This window comes from Crotalus tigris, unplaced genomic scaffold (genome assembly GCF_016545835.1).
Source record: "Crotalus tigris isolate CLP2741 ecotype Arizona unplaced genomic scaffold, ASM1654583v1 scf7180000017641.3106099, whole genome shotgun sequence".
Classification (NCBI taxonomy): domain Eukaryota; kingdom Metazoa; phylum Chordata; class Lepidosauria; order Squamata; family Viperidae; genus Crotalus; species Crotalus tigris.
Genome location: NW_024096535.1, coordinates 270,071 through 287,276, shown reverse-complemented (window position 1 = coordinate 287,276; position 17,206 = coordinate 270,071). Strand labels below are relative to the sequence as shown.

Below are 17,206 nucleotides of genomic sequence, written 5' to 3'. Positions count from 1 at the left end.
AGATGCTCTCGAGAAACTGACTTATGGTAACTGGCATCATAGGTTAGCAGATTTCCTTCTTGCACACTGCACCACACCTTGCACAGCCACAGGGAAGAGCCCAGCAGAACTCCGCTGGGGTCACCGCCTCATCACCAAACTGGACAGGTTGCACCCAGACCAGGTGGCTTCACAGGTGTCACAGCCGCGGGCACCTAGGAGACTTCAGGTGGGCGATCCGGTCTGGGCAAGGAACTATGGGCCTGGACATCTCTGGGTCACAGCAGTGGTATGCAAGGTCTCTGGGCCGCTCTCATACGAAGTGACCTTGGATGATGGACGTGTCATCCGCAGACACATCGATCAACTGCACTGGAGGCTTAACAGCCACGCTTCTGCTCCTGGCTCTGCTGTGCGGGGGGAGGAGTACCATAATCTACATTCTGGTTCACAGTTTCCCAGTTCTAGTAGTGTCTCACAAGCTGCTGAGACTGCCACTGAGGCTGTTCGGGGGTCATCTCAAGGTTCAGCAAGTGCTCCAAACAGGAATTCTCCAGGAAGGGGGTCATCCCGCACATCAGTTATTGCTCCAGACAGGGAGTCGCACCGGGGGTATCCACATAATCCAAATACTTCAGATAGTGTTCCAGACAGGGAGTCGCACTGGGGGGTATCCACACAATTCAACGACAGCCCCAGACAGGGAATTTCACCAGGGGCACTCACACAGTTCAGCTATTGCTCCAAAATGGAAGTCTCTAGAAAGGGGGTTTGCCATGGAGGCAGCTCCTGACTCTGGCACCTCCGGCATGTACGCGGGGGCTATGGAGTACTGGGGCACTTCCGCCACTCAGGCTACTCCACCTGCTGGCCTTGGGCTCGAGGGACAGTGCTTCCAAGAGGAGTCCATTGTGGACTCGAGGACTTCCACCCCCCCCCAAGGAACTCTGGCTTGGACTTAGAGGGTCCAGCCAGTCAGCAGCTGGGTGGATCACCTGGGTCCTTGGGGCATCAAAGTCCTGGTCTGCCTATCCTGGCAGGTGAGCAGGTAGGCCAGGCACACTCACCGGCCATTAGAAGGTCACAGCGGGCCAAGTGCCCACCCAAACATCTTGGAGACTATGTGAGGTTTCTGTCAATACAAAGAGAACCTTGCTAGTCTGTAACAGGATGTTGACTAACACTCAGTACAGAGTGTTATATATACCATATATGATTTTGGGTGCATTTTGTTAAGTTAAAATAATTATTTTGTAGAAGTGCCCTGCCTGTGTGCAGGCCAGTGTAACTCCACTATTCCCTGCCTCTTGAACAAATGTAGCTGTGCGTACAGCTATGATGTGTTTTATCTAGGGGGGAGGGGTGTTGTATCCTGAGCCTGCTGAAGTAGAGAGCAGGCTCAGAAATGTTGCAAACGGTCCTGGGCAAACCTGCCCAGGACCAGATTGGTTGTTGCCAGCCTTGTGCGCATGTGCAAGGCGCAAAAACAGCCAGCTTCCTATTGGCTGACATTGTCCGGGTTCAGGACTCTATAAAAGGCCTGCCTGCCTTTTAGCTATTGCTTGGTTGTAAGGAGAAGATCAATAAAGAGATTGCTTGTTCATCATGTGTCTTCGTCTAATGCCTGAGAACCAAATCCATAAAAGCAGCCTAGCACTGTGTTGGCTTTTTTGGCAGCTGCAGCACACTGCTGGCTCATATTTAAATGATTGTCCACTAGGACTCCGAGATCCCTCTCACAGTTACTACTATTGAGCAAGGCACCACCTATACTATACCTGTACATTTGGTTCCCCTTGCCCAAATGCAGAACCTTACTTTTTTCACCACTGAATTTCATTTTGTTAGATAGCGCCCAGTGTTTAAATCTGTCCAGATCCTCCTGTATCCTAAGCCTGTCTTCTGGAGTGTTTGCTATTCCTGCCAGTTTGGTGTTGTCTGCAAATTTGATGAGTTCCCCATCGATCCCCTCGTCCAAATTGTTGATGAAGATGTTGAAGAGCACCTGGCCCAGAACAGAGTTTATATGTTGCTACTATAGAGTTCAAATCAGAATCAGTGTACACTTTTTCCAGAAAAATAGCCATGTTGGTCTGTTCTAGCAAAACCAGATACACTTCAGTCAACAAACCACAAAATATGATTGTTTGGATTTGGCGTAACATGTTATCTGGACCCAATTTTTTGTTTAAAAACTAGGCTTGTAATTTTGCATATCCCATAAATCCAGTTAGCAAACAATAAAGACACCATAATTTAATGAGCCACATGAGCCATATCAGAATCCGGTGGCAGATACTTTAAACAATAGTACATATATTCTACCAAAGCTTTCTGGATTATAGTCCAGTGCAGGGATATTATCCTTAAAAGGCTTCCTTTGAAGGAGAAACTTTACATTGAAGGAGAAAGCTTCATACCCTACTGGGTAAAATATGTAAATTATCCCAAGTATTGTGGGATATAGGCTCTTCCTATATAAGATTTTGAATTATTGTAATTAAACAGAATGGAATTAATATCTTATGGGGAGGAATATTGCTAGTGCTTTACTTGAATAATATGCTATTGTGTTTTTCAGGAAAACAATGACTGTGCTTACTTGGAAAACCTGTGGGAAACAGTGCTTTGGAGCTCATGGTAAGTGCAGTGCTTCTGCTATTTCATTAAAGCAACTCCACCCCACCCACAGCTTCCTGTTCTTATTCTCAAGGCTTCACAATTTTCGGTCTTATTAATAATTGGTTCCCAAGAAGTACTTGTAATTCTTTTTAAAAATCTTCCATTAAATGAAGAGTTCTACCTGTATGTCTGCCAAGGCTAAGCATTTTGATGATGGATACTTTTCTCCTGCAGTCTTGCTCTTATTTATATTTATATTGTTTTAAGAGTTGGTCTATGCCTCCAGAATCTATTCCTTTAGCGAAACATAATATTCCACCCTTGGATTAAGGGAAAGAGGCAGGCTTCCCCCCCACACACACACCACACACACACACACACTGCAAGATCAAATGGGGCACCATTTGAGATACGCAGTGGTCTTTGGCTTGGTTTGAGGGTGTTTTGTGGGAGTTTATGTGTGCACATATATTTGTGCAAAAAAAAAATCCCTTCTCACCCCTATGGGTGGTGTCTTCTTCAGTCGCAGATCCTATCAGAAGCCTGGGAGTTTGAGGGTTCACAGCAGGATATTGACTGCTCCTAGCGCTGTCCTTTTCTGAATAGACAGCTCTGAAGTTGTTCCTGGCTTAGGAGCCTAGGAGTCACAGCCCCGAGTGCTCCTAGGTGCCATCACTGATTTTTACTTTGAAACAATACCCCCCAAATAAATAAACAAATAAATGTTTTGCTTTCCCCCCATTTTTAAGGTTCGGTTTCCCCATAAAGCCAATGTGGCATGACTCAAAAATGGTGATATGGAAAAACTGGGTGGAAGCAGGGATATTGACTTTGGACCAACTGTTAGACAATGACAACGAATTTTCAACATACACCGTGTTAAATATCATCTATCAGAGGTAACTCAATGGCAACATTAACAGTTTCAACATTTGTTAACAGCCCAGAACCAACAGCATTTTCAGCTTCTGAGACACCTGAGATATTAAAACAACTTGTTACTCCTTTAAAATTTAAAAAAAAACCCTAGTCTTAGTTTTTAGATGTTTGTTATCAATAAATCTATTTGATATGCAGAAGTTAAGAAATGAGTAAAATAAAGAATTAGAGGTTCCTGTATTGCCTAGACCAGGACTTTTCAACCTTTTCACCCATTGTACCACTTTTAGGATATGGCAACATCCGAGTACCACCAGTCGCCTAGCAAGGTGTCAAAAACTTGATGACCAAAAAAAAAAAAAGGAAAAAAGTGATAAAGTATAGGTAGTCCTTGACTTACAACAGTTTGCTTAGTGACTGTTCGAAGTGCCCCCCAAGCCATAGCCGAGCAAGACACCTGCCTGCCCACCCGGCAGTGCTTTTCCTCCTGTCTGAGGTTTCCATTGTTGTGAGCATTTCTGTTGAGGATTGGCAGTGGTGGTGGGGTGAGGGGGTGTTTGGTTTTTATTCCTGTCTGCTGGGTGGTGGCAGCAGGTTCTGATCACTTCACATGACCCTGGGACACCGTTACTGTCATAAATATGAATCAGTTGCCAAGCATCTGAATGTAAATCACAAGACCCTGGGGATGCTGCAACATTCCAGCTGTTCGGCGCTTCTTCTGGGCTCAGCAGAAGCGCCAGGATCAGCGCCGAGCTCCAGCTGAAGTCTGGCGCTGATCCTGGTGCTTCTGCTGAGCTCTGACAGCCCTGCAGCTCCAGCCATCTCTTGCTCAGGCCTATGCGTTGCTGCCACTGGTTCAGCTCATTCCCCTCCCCCGCTACCAATTCTCTAGGATGCTCATGTACCACCTGCCAGATGCCAATGTACCACAAGTGGTACCTGTACCACTGGTTGAAAAGCCCTGGCCTAGACAATATCTTAACTTCTATAGCAAACACATCTAAGGACTTCAGATTACAGATACAACAAAAAATATTTAGAATTCATTGAACTTCATTATGTTTATATAGAAAAGGACTGTCAAAACCAGCATTTTGTTGGAGATGTAACAAGGACAATGCTTCTTTAAAATGTTATTACAATGTGCTATACTTAGCAAATTTGGGGAGAAAGTAATGGATTATATAAATATGATTGTGCAACAAAAGCTAAGATACTCAGAGGATAATATTCTTTTGAATGATAGTATGTGGAATTTACAATCTTCAACTTAAATGGATTCTTTGTGTCCTTACTACAATTAAAAGGCTGATCTTTGTAGCATTGGAAAGATAAATGGATATATCACCATTATTTTTGTGTTTTGTTCTTTTTTCTTAATTAAAAAGTAATAAAAAGATAACTTTTGTTTTTACTGGGAAAAAAAGTCTGAATTCTTGGCTGGAATGGCTCCTTATGTTTTAATTATTTGTGCTTGAATGTGTCAGCAGCAAATCAGATACATTTCTCAGACATTCATTTTTTTATTATTTATAAGAAATTATGCATCACAAAAACAAACAGCAAAGAAAAATTAAAATTGTAAAATTGACACTTTAAAAATATGCTTTGAGAGGCAAAAAGTAGTATACAAAAATACAACAGACATATTATTTATAGCTAGAGGCAGCAGCAGCAATACTAAAGCTATTTGTTTAAAAAATAAATATTTCTTGTGACATATATACTAGCTTAAAGGAAGTATGGTATGAAAACTTATTTCACCATTCAGTTCTATAATTTTATTTAAAGATAGTTTAAAAGAAATCTATTCTTGACACATATTCTTTATAGGCATTTGCAATTAAAAATGTACATCTTCCCCTTCTAGAATGAAGCTCTGCTCCATCAGCCGTCATTTGAACTTATTTCTTCCTATATAAATTTACACAACTCAGTTACACATATTTTCTTCAGATTTAATCTATTGCACTTTCATCACATTTAATAGTACTATTTTATGCATTTAATACTTATTTTCTGCCTAAGCCATAAACTTGTGGTGCCTGTAAGGAATGGGAAGTGCTTGATTCTTTTGGATTACTTCACACAAGTAAGAGAAACACAAGCATATCCATAACAAAATATTTTAACACACAAACTCCCTATTTGTGGCAGCATTCTGTTAACTGTAAAGCAACTATGGTAATTATTCATGTGAGAATTGCACACTTTATAGAGTTCAGGCTTTATCAGCAGTCCTTAGAGAACAAAGAATATGAGCAACAATTGTCATATGCAAGTAATTTCTCACTCTTGTTATTTTAACATAACAATATCAATTTCAAGAACAGAATGTTATTCTAATTTTAAAATGTAAGCATAATGGTAAAATGACAAATAGAAGGGTGACACTACAGAAAATCTAGGAATACTACTTCTACTGTATGTCTCAAAAAGTCATCATTGGTGACTCAGTTCATACTTTTGCTTGTTTATCAGTTTTGAAGCGTAGCATCAAATGATTCTTGTGTATAGAAATGGACCATTTAGAGATGATCAAACACAGGCATTTAGATGACAATTCAAATTAAAACACATTATCAACCACTATGCATAAATATGTGACACATACTTCTTACGTGTATTCAGTTGTTTTAACATCAACATAAATATCATTAATGCCTAATTTAAACAATTAAAGGCCCTTGAATTGAGTGATTACTAGTGACTACATCCACACAGTTTTCTTGGTATTAGTATTACGGCATTTGTTTGCCACTGCTTTCTCTTAGGAGAGATGTATTCTGATTTCATGGTCTAGCTACAGCCTGGTATTGGCTCCAGTTCAAATGCTAACCAGGGCTGATCTTGCTTAGGTATGGAATTCAGCCCAAGTTATCTAGGAGCTGTTGTTACCTGTGCATTTCCTTCAAAAGCTCAAGCATTATGCTAAAAACTAGTTTAAGCTAAAATAATGATTGTCATACTGGTGAAGATGACAATAGGCAACTTGTAAATCTCTGTTTACTACTGTATTGGCACAAGTTATATTCACATCACAAGAGTCAGTATCAACGAAAATCCTATTTTCATAGTTGATTACACTGATGTAATCTTGGCTTAGGGATGCATACAGATTTTAGATTTTTTTTAAAAAAAGATAGAAGTCAACCTACTTATTTTCATTTTTAAGACCCCCAAATTAATACGAACATCCCTGAGATGGCTGGCTTGATTCCTAAGACAGAAAAATAACAAAATAAAGTGATACTGTTTTCATCTTCAGGGTAGCGTTTAGTTCCCTGATAAAACTCTTTCTAGCCTCACCCTAGAAATATGTGCTATATCTCTAAGCTACAGCTGTTTTTTTTTTCCCCCCCCCCTAGAAATTTGGAGACTCACCATTTGGGATTTCAGACTGAATATATCATGGGTGGCTGACTGGGAACAGTTAGCCCTCTCTGTCATGCACAGAGAGAGTTGCAACCAGAAATACCAGCAACAGTTTGGTCTTATTACTTTCCTCTGTTTATGAAGTGGAATAATTCACTTGCAAACCATAACCTTAAATTTGGCAATCCCATACCACATTGGATTCATGTGAACCACAGGTACATATGAGAATTATGATTCTCATGTTATCTTTCTACATGGTCAGCTTTAGTCATATGGGAAAACACTGGTTGCATGAGAAGATCTTAACCACAATTAGTTTACAAAAGAAAAAGGCACGTCTAGCCAACTCTGGTTGTAGAATAAGCATCAAAGCTGCATCTCCACAACTCAAGAACTGTTCCTGCTGCCTAGATAGCTCTGCTTTGATTTCTACCTAGGAGACAGAATATATTGCTTCAAAAATGGGGCCTGAAAAAAAAAAACAGAGAAAGGGAGGGACCTGCCACTCTCCCAAATCCAATACTTTATGAGTTTGATTTCCAAAGGCATATTAAAATATATATGCATCCATTTTTTCAAATTTACAAAAGTTTAATACTGATACTTGTGATTATTTGACATTCCTTTAGACTTCAGGTTTTTTAGTGATACAGTATATATATATTGGCCAAACACTCTCACACTTTGTGAAGCGTCGGGTAAACATTACACATATTTTACATTACATTGTGACTTTCTTCTAAATTTTGGCACCACAAAACAAGACATTCCAGATTTATCCTGTCGTCTTTACACTGTTTTAGATTTAGAATATTTAGTTCACAGACAGAAATTTGAAGACCAGACACATAACATATAGAATTTCCAACATTTAACTCTAATGTGGCGGTTAAATTTTTAAATAAATGATCGTCTATTATGTGACTAATAATATAACAACTTTCACAGTAAGCATGTTCTATTTAATGTTTTATTTGATTAATAAAATCTATGCACGTGTGTGCATCTATACAAATATACATTACACATATACACATATGCGCACACAGACAAACACAGACAAGCACACACACAAACATATCGCACCACCTATTCTACAAAGTTCTGTGAAAAATGCCTTGATAGTTTGGTCTCAGTTTCTCACTTGCTTAATTCCTTAGGAATGCAGACAAGCCAAACTTTTGGCTCATTTAGCCCAATCATATCAGCTCTGATTGGCAACATCTCCTCCTGATTCTTTACATTGGCAATGTCAAGGGTATGTGCTTGCACTTTTTTCTTTGGTTATGAAATACTATGGTTTCTTTAAGGCAGTGTTTCCCAAACTTGACAATTTTAAGGCATGTGGACTTCAACTCCCAGAATTCCACAGCCAGTGTGGAATTCTGGGAGTTGAAGTCCTCATGCCTTAAAATTGTCAAGTTTGGGAAACACTGCTTTAAGGCATTAGAAAGGGGGATTTGCTATGCCAGCACTGGGAAGGGGGCTCATTTTTCTCTAGGGGCTTCCTGAACAAAAGATGGAAACACTCCTGGATATTTGTAAACCCCTCCCTCCACCCAAGTTGCTACAGAGTAAGGCAGGCACTGTGGCTGGCTGAAAATAAAAAGTAAAAAAAAGTACTAAGTAAATCTAGTTGACTTGAAGACACAGCCTGTGGAAATCTTCTGAGGAAAGCCTACAGTCAACCATATCTTCCAGAAAGTCTCCAGGCTCAGCATCTACAGAGTTCTTAGAGTTCACTTCTCAGTTCTTGAAGTGAACTAAAAAGCTGGTCATTTCCAAGACATTTTTTTTTAATAAGCCAGTGGCCAATATATTTTAATAAAGATTCAATGCATTTAATATCCTCAAAGTTTACTTAGAAGAATAGATAACCTTTTGTCTAGAAGCTGCAGCCCTTCAGAGATAACTTTCCAGAATGCAGTGGGTTCCACCAGAAGTAGGTCAAAAAATTTATTTTCAACCTTTCTCTCTCTTTTTCTTTCTTTCTTTTTTTTTTTAATACCAGGAGGATGAAGAGACGGTTTTCACCAAAAAGGAAGTAGTTTTTGTATAAGAGTGAAGTTAGACGGAAGGTGAGATAAAATTAGCTCACAAGTTGCCACTTTTGGTCTAGCCTCTAGCAAATTAAATTCATGTATACCACCAACACAAACAAGAACAGAGCCCTGCTAGGGTGATAAACTTTCACTGATGTTCACTTCTCATACATTCTCTGTGATTCAGGAGCTTCTATGGCCATGGCAGGAAGTATCATGTCAACACTGTGGAGCATATTCATAGATTATGCCCATAAAATAAACCATTTTTCATATACGAGCCAAAACAAGACACACCTCACTCAGCAACCAAAAGTTAATTCTGATGAAATGTGAAGAACCGATGAAGTTACATTCTAGTATTCTGGGATTTGGGCTTTGCAGTACTATTCTGAGTATCGTGTGAGGTAGAGCAAAATCAAAAACCATACAAAAACCAAAGACATAAATACATTTTCCTGTTCCATTTTTACATGATGTGTAAATTTAAGCTTTGGAATTTTGTCCATAGTGTTGAGAAATTGTCTTCTTAATGCGAAGTGCTGTCAGTCGAGCTGCCCCATTGGTGAACCAGCACTCACGCATGATGCGGCCCATGAGTCTGAGCGCCTTGAGAAAGGACAAACCAAGAATAAAAAAAATTATCCCCACTGCTATGTTTTGGTATGGTATAAATATTGCCAGGACTCAAGAAAACAATTCAAAAATATTCATCAATGTATATTTACTATTCACATATTCTGGCTTAGACTCTAATTTTCATTCTGATCGTGGAACGAACATACTAGTCCCATCCTTCCCTCTGCAACCTTCTGTGTACCCCAAAAATTATTCTGGTGAGAGCTGGGATATAACAACATGCAAAAAAGACTGCCTGGGAAAGGAAAAAAACCAATAAAAAATAAGAAACATTTATTTGTTCAAATGAATGTGACTTTCATTCCTCCACCTATATCAGTGATGGCGAACCTTTTAGAGACCGAGTGCCCAAACAGTAACCCAAAAGCCACTTATTTATCGCAAAGTGCCAGGGCCGCAACAGCATTGTGGTGTCCTCATAGGGGGGCAGGGAGGTGCCTCTGAGTGCCGCCTCTGGCACGCAAAAACTGGGGGCGCAAAAATGGGCCATCGTGCTGCAAGGTGCAAAAACGGCTGTGCCACGGGGTGCACATACAAGGCACTGCACCATGCAAGAACAGGGCAGGGCTAGTATCACGCAGGCACTAGCCCCGACCCATTTGCAGCATGTGCGTGCTCACGGCCCTGTGCACGCATGCATGCATGTAAAATGCTTCCCCCTCCCTTTTCTTCCAATCCACCAATCGACAATGGTTGGTGATCTCTGCTCTACCACCTCTACTCGAGCTTGCTAGTCGGCTGCTTCGCCTCCTTTGTGCTGGGCGGGGCTCCTGCTCCGGGCGGCAGTGGTGGCCTGATGCACCTGCTTCTGGCGGCGATGGCACGTGTGCCAACAGAGAGGGCTCTGAGTGCCGCCTCTGGCAGGCGTGCCATAAGTTCGCCACCACTGACCTATATCTTTGGATCCATGTCCAGATTCATACATCACACTGAAAAAATTAAAAGGAGCTTTGCAAGTTGATAAGCTGCTATTTAAATGATGTAGTGAGGGTCATCCAGTAGGATGGCTTTAAAAGGACACATTCATGGAAAACACTATTATTGTTGTGTATTTGTTGGTACAATTTATACTCCTTTTCTACTCAAGCTTTACTCAAGCAAGCACTAGCCATATCTCCAATTGGCTTTGTAACACCAATTGCTGAAGGACATGAACAGAAAAGGGTTGTGTCCTTCAGCAGGCAATTGGTGGCACTCCAGTTTTTGCTAGGAGCACCTTCCTAAGGAATTCCTAATAACAAGTGCTGAGAGCTGCTGTTTAGCCACATCTGGTCCTTTTTCTCCTTGTGTCCTCCATCTATTTTAAATTCAAATAATGTCCAGCTTTCTGAGTATCTTACAAGATATCTCTTCTGGAGCACCTTTTCTTTGCAGTGCAGCACAGTCCCCTAATAAGTGCTACCAATAAGTTAACAAGTTCTGCCCTCTGACCTTAATTGGTTAATTAATACTCTCCTGGGGCTTACACAGGTGCCTGAAATTGGCAAGACCTTCATCAGTTACGCACTGCCTAACCACATTAGCAAACTGTCTTCCTTAAAAAACCAGTCTTTCTGATGTTGGAAAAAGAAATTTCATATACAGGTAGGCCAGTGGTGAGATTCAGCCGGTTTGCACCAGTTCAGCAGAATCAGTAGCTAATTTTTTGTTGCCCAGGCCCAGAACAGACTTCCAGAAGCAGCATCCACACAGAGAACTGGTTATTCACATATTTGAATCCCACCATTGATGTAGGCCCAAGTACTTTTTTTTTTTTTTTGCAGTTTTTCACTTTTAGTTTTGTAAGGAAAGTTTAAAAGATAGTGTGTCCTCCTGTCTCCTCCAATTGTCCTTCCTTCCAATTGTCCATATCCTCATTTGCCTGTTCAGCTACCTGGTGCCTTTAGATAGGTTAGCAGTTTCTTATTCTAGATGAAATTTAGGAATGTGAAGGTATAAGGCACCCAGACTTAAGTCCTGCTTTACACTGTGTCTCTTTTACGCCATTAGAGAATATTGAAAATTTATATATATGAGGGAGGAGAGCCTGTGGCTTGGTGGTTAAATCACTGCCTAGTATGTAAACTGCCCAGGTCGAATCCCATAAAGGGTGTGGCTAACTGAAGAGAGCAGAATGAGCTCGAAATGGCCATCTTAGTCTCCCAATTTAATTCTTTAATTCTTTGTCAGAAAAAGAAATTTGGATTTGTAATGTTTCGCAGTTGCGACTTGAGCCTGCTTAACGCCCCTAGTTGGGGGCTGCAAGGCAAAAGAGATTGTAAAAAGTAAAACTGCAGTATAGCAGTTAAAAAATGTCAAGGTGTAATCAATTAGACATCTGTCTGAAAAACTTCCTGTATATTATATTATATTATATTATATTATATTATATTATATTATATTATATATTTTATATTATATTATACATATATACATTATATGAAGGTGGTGATGTTACCTCACAGCTTTGCCACTGATTTGGAATATTCGGCCTCAGCTTTTGTTCACAGACGGCCTTTCTCATTTCTTCTATTGAAGGATCAGAAGACACAGCTTCGTAATAAGGTAACTGGTACTCCTCTACAATTCCTAAGAAAGTAATGAGGTACAAATAGACACTTAATAGTATCGTTTCAAATATTGTAGGAAATATTTTAGAACTTTTGGTAACTATAATAGTTACCAACTGCCTAACGCAACTTTCTATTGCAAACTTGTCCATAATTTGAAATGTTCAAACATGATGGCAGTTAGAATTTCCTGACCTCCTTGGGGAAATGCCGACCTCTACTTCTGAACACAACTGGAGACAGTTTATTTATTTATTTATTTATTTATTTATTTATTTATTTATTTATGAGACTTATATACCGCTTTAAGTGCAAGCACTCTCTAAGCGGTGTACACCAGTAAGCAATGTATATATATATTTACATTGCCCCCAACAATCTGGGTCCTCATTTTACCTACCCCGGAAGGATGGAAGGCTGAGTCAACCTTGAGCCGGTGAGATTTGAACCACTGACCTGCTGAACACAGTCAGCTAAAGTGGCCTGCAGTACTGCACCCTAACTGCTGCGCCACCTCGGCTCCAGTTGCTTGGAAGAGAATGGTTTCTCTATCAACACCCGTTTTTCTTTCAAAAGATTGTTCAATACCAAAATATTAACTTTTTGTAGAGGTATACACAATATAAGCTATAAAAGCAGAATGTTTAGAGCCATTAGGCTCAAATTAAAAATAACTGGAAACTATCTTCATTTAAATCTGTAGCATGGACAAGATCCTGAATTTGACAGATATTTTTCCCTACCAATCCTTCTTATGTAAAGTAAAAAAAAAGCTGATGATTAACTAAATTGTGATATGGTCTGAGAGAAGAAGGATAAGATTCATTTGTATACAACAATAATAACAGACCCTATTGATAAGGTAACATAACATGAGATCGCAAATCTTTTATGGGAATCTATATCTAAATCTACAATGTTATAATTTAATATTTGGGGGACAGGAAGAGATCTTTCAGACATTGGTGGTAGAAGTGTTTTAAGAACCAGAAAAAAGAATTTTATACAAGTACATTTCAGAACTGTGTTTCTAAATGTAATCCAGTTTCATTTTGTTTCTTTTTGTCAGTATTGATTCCTGGCAAATGCCTGGACTAACCCCCTGCAATTTTCTCAGCAAGATGCTTGGAAGTGGTTTGTTGCTACTTTCTTCTTAGGATTGAGAGAGAACAATTGCCTCAAGGTCACCTAGCTAGTTTTAACTTGGCACCATAACCAGCACACCAAACTGACTCTCTTAAGCCAATTTTGCATTCTTCAAAGATTATATCCTTTTTTAAAAAATATATATATTATTGCTTTTTTAACATAGTCACCTTAATATTTGGTAAACAGCGTGTTGTCTGGGTTTATATTTAAAAAATAATAACAATTAACTTACATAATTCCATAATCTACCTAGTAGCTTTCTTTTATTTTCTCTTCTTCCAATAATATTTTCTTTTACCAACCTTGAATTAGTACATTTCTTAGTATTTTGATAGATAATAAGTGAATATAAACATTTTTCTAGTATTTAACAACCACATCAATATAAAACTTCTTTTCTAATTGATCATTTTAATTACTTCATCATAGAGCCTGCTTTCAAAGTTCTTATTTAGATTTGTTTTCCCCACAATATTCTTAACAGTTAAAATTTTCTCAGTTAATTACACTTAAGTATTTAAGTATTTTTCCTCATACAAGCCATCCCAACAATTTTACATTTCTCATATCTTAAAAAAAGCAACAAAAATGAGAAGAAAAAAAAGGAAATGGTATACTACTTGAGAAACATGTCCCTCTTAAGCTAAGATACATTTATATCCAGAATATTTCTATTTTTTTAAACCATATTCAAACAAGTGCTTAACCTTTAGATATTCCATCTGATAAATCCCATCATCTAATTTCCTAATTTAGCCTTTTTTTTTTTTTTTGCCAAACATCTTTCCTAATCTGTATGCTCTGCTGGACCAAAAAATCTTCCTATAGTCTTGTAGATGTTGTTGTAAGTACAAGAGACAAATCCAGTAAGATGTTTTTGTGGAAGGGTTTTGCCCCTTCGTATTCATTGAAAATCTTTTTCTTTCTCTCTCTCTTAATTTCTCTTATCATTTTTGTCTCTCAAGTTCTCATAGTTCTGACACCTCTATAATCCATTTTGTTGAATCTTTTTTCTTGTCCTCAGGCTTATTTTGCAATCTTGAAGTATAAGTTATCTTTTCCATATCTGATATTTCCTGCAAGTTTTTCTCCATCTGGGTTAAGTCATAATTCCTTCCATCATTGGATTCCATATTTAAATCTCTTTCTTCTGGTTTATTTTCAGTTCTCTGCTTTATCTGATCGCTCTCTATTTTTATTTTCTGAGAGTTTTTTTGTTGTAAGGTTAAATTGAAGATGTTTTCATTTATATTTTCAAAGTTGTTTTTAATTTCCTCGTGGTTTGAAATCATTGTCATTTGAATTAGTTGCAACATAGAATACATTTCCTCCTGGAAAGTATTTGTTTTTTCTTGATATGTTCTTTCTGCAGATCTCTGATGTTCCATGATAGCCAAAAACCAAAGTTTTCCTTTCTCTGCAAACAGCTTTAGAGTCACAGTTCAATAGATATTTATAATCCAGGAAGGTCAATTTTTTCCCTAAGGTTTATAAGTCTCACCTTGTAGGTAGCCCAAAATGTTTTCTTTTCTTTGTTGCAGCTGTTCTCTGTTTAGTTAAGACATTGAAGATCACAAAAACAAGTTATCTTTTTCTGGGCTTTCTGCCAATTTCTGTATTAGAGCAACTACAGTTGTATATTTTCATCCACCACTAGATGTCAACACCAGTTCATTTTTCAGTTTTCAAAACAAGCAATTACTTTCTTCTGTTTTCATCAATAATCTTTTGAAAAGAAAATCTTAACAAATTTCACCAATTTCAAACTTATCCAGATTTAAGTCTTATATTAATTTCACTTCAATATATTTCTGTCCCCCATAAAAGTTTAATTCACTGCTTCCTTCTGTGGGAGGGTGGGGCAAGAGTCCCCCTCCTTCTCACTTTCAGAGGATTTTCGTTTCTTGGGTTTTTTTCCCCCAGGAAATCAATTATCAAGTAGAAGAGAGAGAATCAATATTCTTACCCAGTTCCACACATGTTATGATTAAGCTTAAATTAGTATTTTTGGCTTTGGCTGCTTGTAGCTTGGGCTAGACTCTGGAGTGAAGCTAGCCTGGTTTCTGGAGGGCTTTCCCCAAATGACCGGATCGACCGCCATCTCTCCGCAGTCGACGGGGTTCCCATCCTTCTTTGTTGCCTCTCTGAGGCAACTTTAGGCCTATTTAGGGTCCCCTAACAGGAAAAAATCGGCCATAGGGTGTGGAGTCCTGCAATCCCTCGGCTGCTGTGCTACTGTGCAAAACCAGAAGCCCCCTCTTCAAAGATTATATCCTAAAGATATCTTTTTTCCCAAAGGCAAGGGTTTCTTGGTTTTTTTCCTTTGAAAATGTTTTGCTTCTTATCCAAGAAAATTTTCAGTTCTAAATTCAGTTTTAGAACTGAAGAAGGTTTTTGGATGAGAAGCAAAATGTTTTCAAAAAAAAATCCAAAAAAGTCCAGTTGCCTTTGGGAAAAGCACCTTTAGGACAACCATTGCCTGGATGATTGAGAAATTCCATAGACAACGATCATGAATTTCAGAAAGTGTCCATCTCTGTTGTCCAAATTCAGAAAAGTAATAGCTGTCAAGCTCCAGCTGAAAAGCCCAACTAAGAAAAATACCAGAGCCATTGTGTTCTCTAATGTAAAGTTTATTGAGCAATATCATACTGATAGGATTAAAGTGAAAGCTAGCTCTAAAGAAATGGCTGGAAGCAGTTAATTGAAAGAATGAGTCTTCTCCTCCCCTCTCTGACAGTTCAGGTCACATTGTCCAGTACATCTCCCACTAATTATTATGAGAAGATACTCTAGTTGGCCAAAACAACTTTTTGGCTCTCACGATGATAAGAACACCTGTGGATCCAAAGTTCTCCCTGTCTCCTTCCCTGATCTGTAGGCAAGCTAGAAGCATGCAGCGGTCCTAAAAGCAGTAGGTTTCATAGCTTGACAATAGTAATATAAAAGATTATTTCCCCTTAGTGTTCAAATCAATGTTGACAGAATTTACTTCTCTGAGATTTGAAATCACCTGAACTGTTTTGAATAAGAGTTGCCTTGCTCTCATTCTATGTGCTTCTGAAAATTAAAAACATTTATCTTTTTTATTCTATTTCTATCTCAGTTAATTAAATGTTCATTTTGGTATTTATCCCATTTATGCTTTTTTAATATGTCTTAATGATAGATTTTTTAAAAAAAAATACCTCTTTTTATTTTAAAAGCTCTTTAAAACAGTTTATACTTTTTTGTATAATTAAATGTAATACATCATGTCCAAAATGAATAAAAAAAATCAGTAAGAAGCAAAAGTTTTGGTTAAGTGTAAGTAGTCTTAATAAGAGACATGGGTCATACCTCCATCTGAGCATCTTCTGGATATCTCCCAATACACCAGTCCAAGAGAGTAGATATCTGCACGCTTGAAAGATTCAAAATTATTTATGTTCATTGTATCATCAAGTATTTCTGGAGCCATGTACCTTTCAAACACAGAGACAGTGAAATTCATAAATTTGTTGATGAAAGGAAAATTACAAGTTGTTTTTCACAGGTAATGAGAATTTAATTAGTCTTTCCAATATTCAGCAGTATGATTAAAGGAAGGATAATCCAAATGGATAATACATGTGATATCCTTAAGTAAGTGAACGTATTTGAGAGGAAAGATTCAAAATATTATTCATACTTCCCTCCAAATCCTCCCACTTTAGCAGTTTCCCTATAATCAATTTGAATCATACACATAGGAAAGGAACAAATGGTTCCCAAATATAGCATTAATCATCAATTTACCACAGTGCAAAACAAAATATGCACTCTCACATTAGGTGGAGGTCAATTTGAGACATGTTCAATGTATTTGATTTCAATAAGTTCAATTACTTTCAAATGGACATAGGAAGGTTGATTCATTCATCTAATTGTCTCTCAGAAGCTTCAATTTACTTTGATAGGATATACCCAGCAATGAGCAATAATGTT

At 38.4% G+C, this 17,206-nt stretch overlaps 1 protein-coding gene across 8 annotated transcripts in view; it reads right to left on the bottom strand.

The window, feature by feature from the left end:
* Window positions 1–4,990: 4,990 nt before the first annotated feature.
* Window positions 4,991–17,206, bottom strand: part of ACVR1C (activin A receptor type 1C) — a 55,252-nt gene continuing 43,036 nt past the window's right edge. For all 8 annotated transcript variants that reach the window (XM_039335387.1, XM_039335385.1, XM_039335389.1 and 5 more), the window contains 3 exons: window positions 16,580–16,704; window positions 11,980–12,110; window positions 4,991–9,512 (listed from right to left, as the gene is read on the bottom strand). In XM_039335387.1, the coding sequence (XP_039191321.1) occupies window positions 9,390–9,512; window positions 11,980–12,110; window positions 16,580–16,704 (379 nt within the window). In that variant the 3' untranslated portion in view covers window positions 4,991–9,389. The remainder of the gene's footprint in view (window positions 9,513–11,979; window positions 12,111–16,579; window positions 16,705–17,206) is intronic.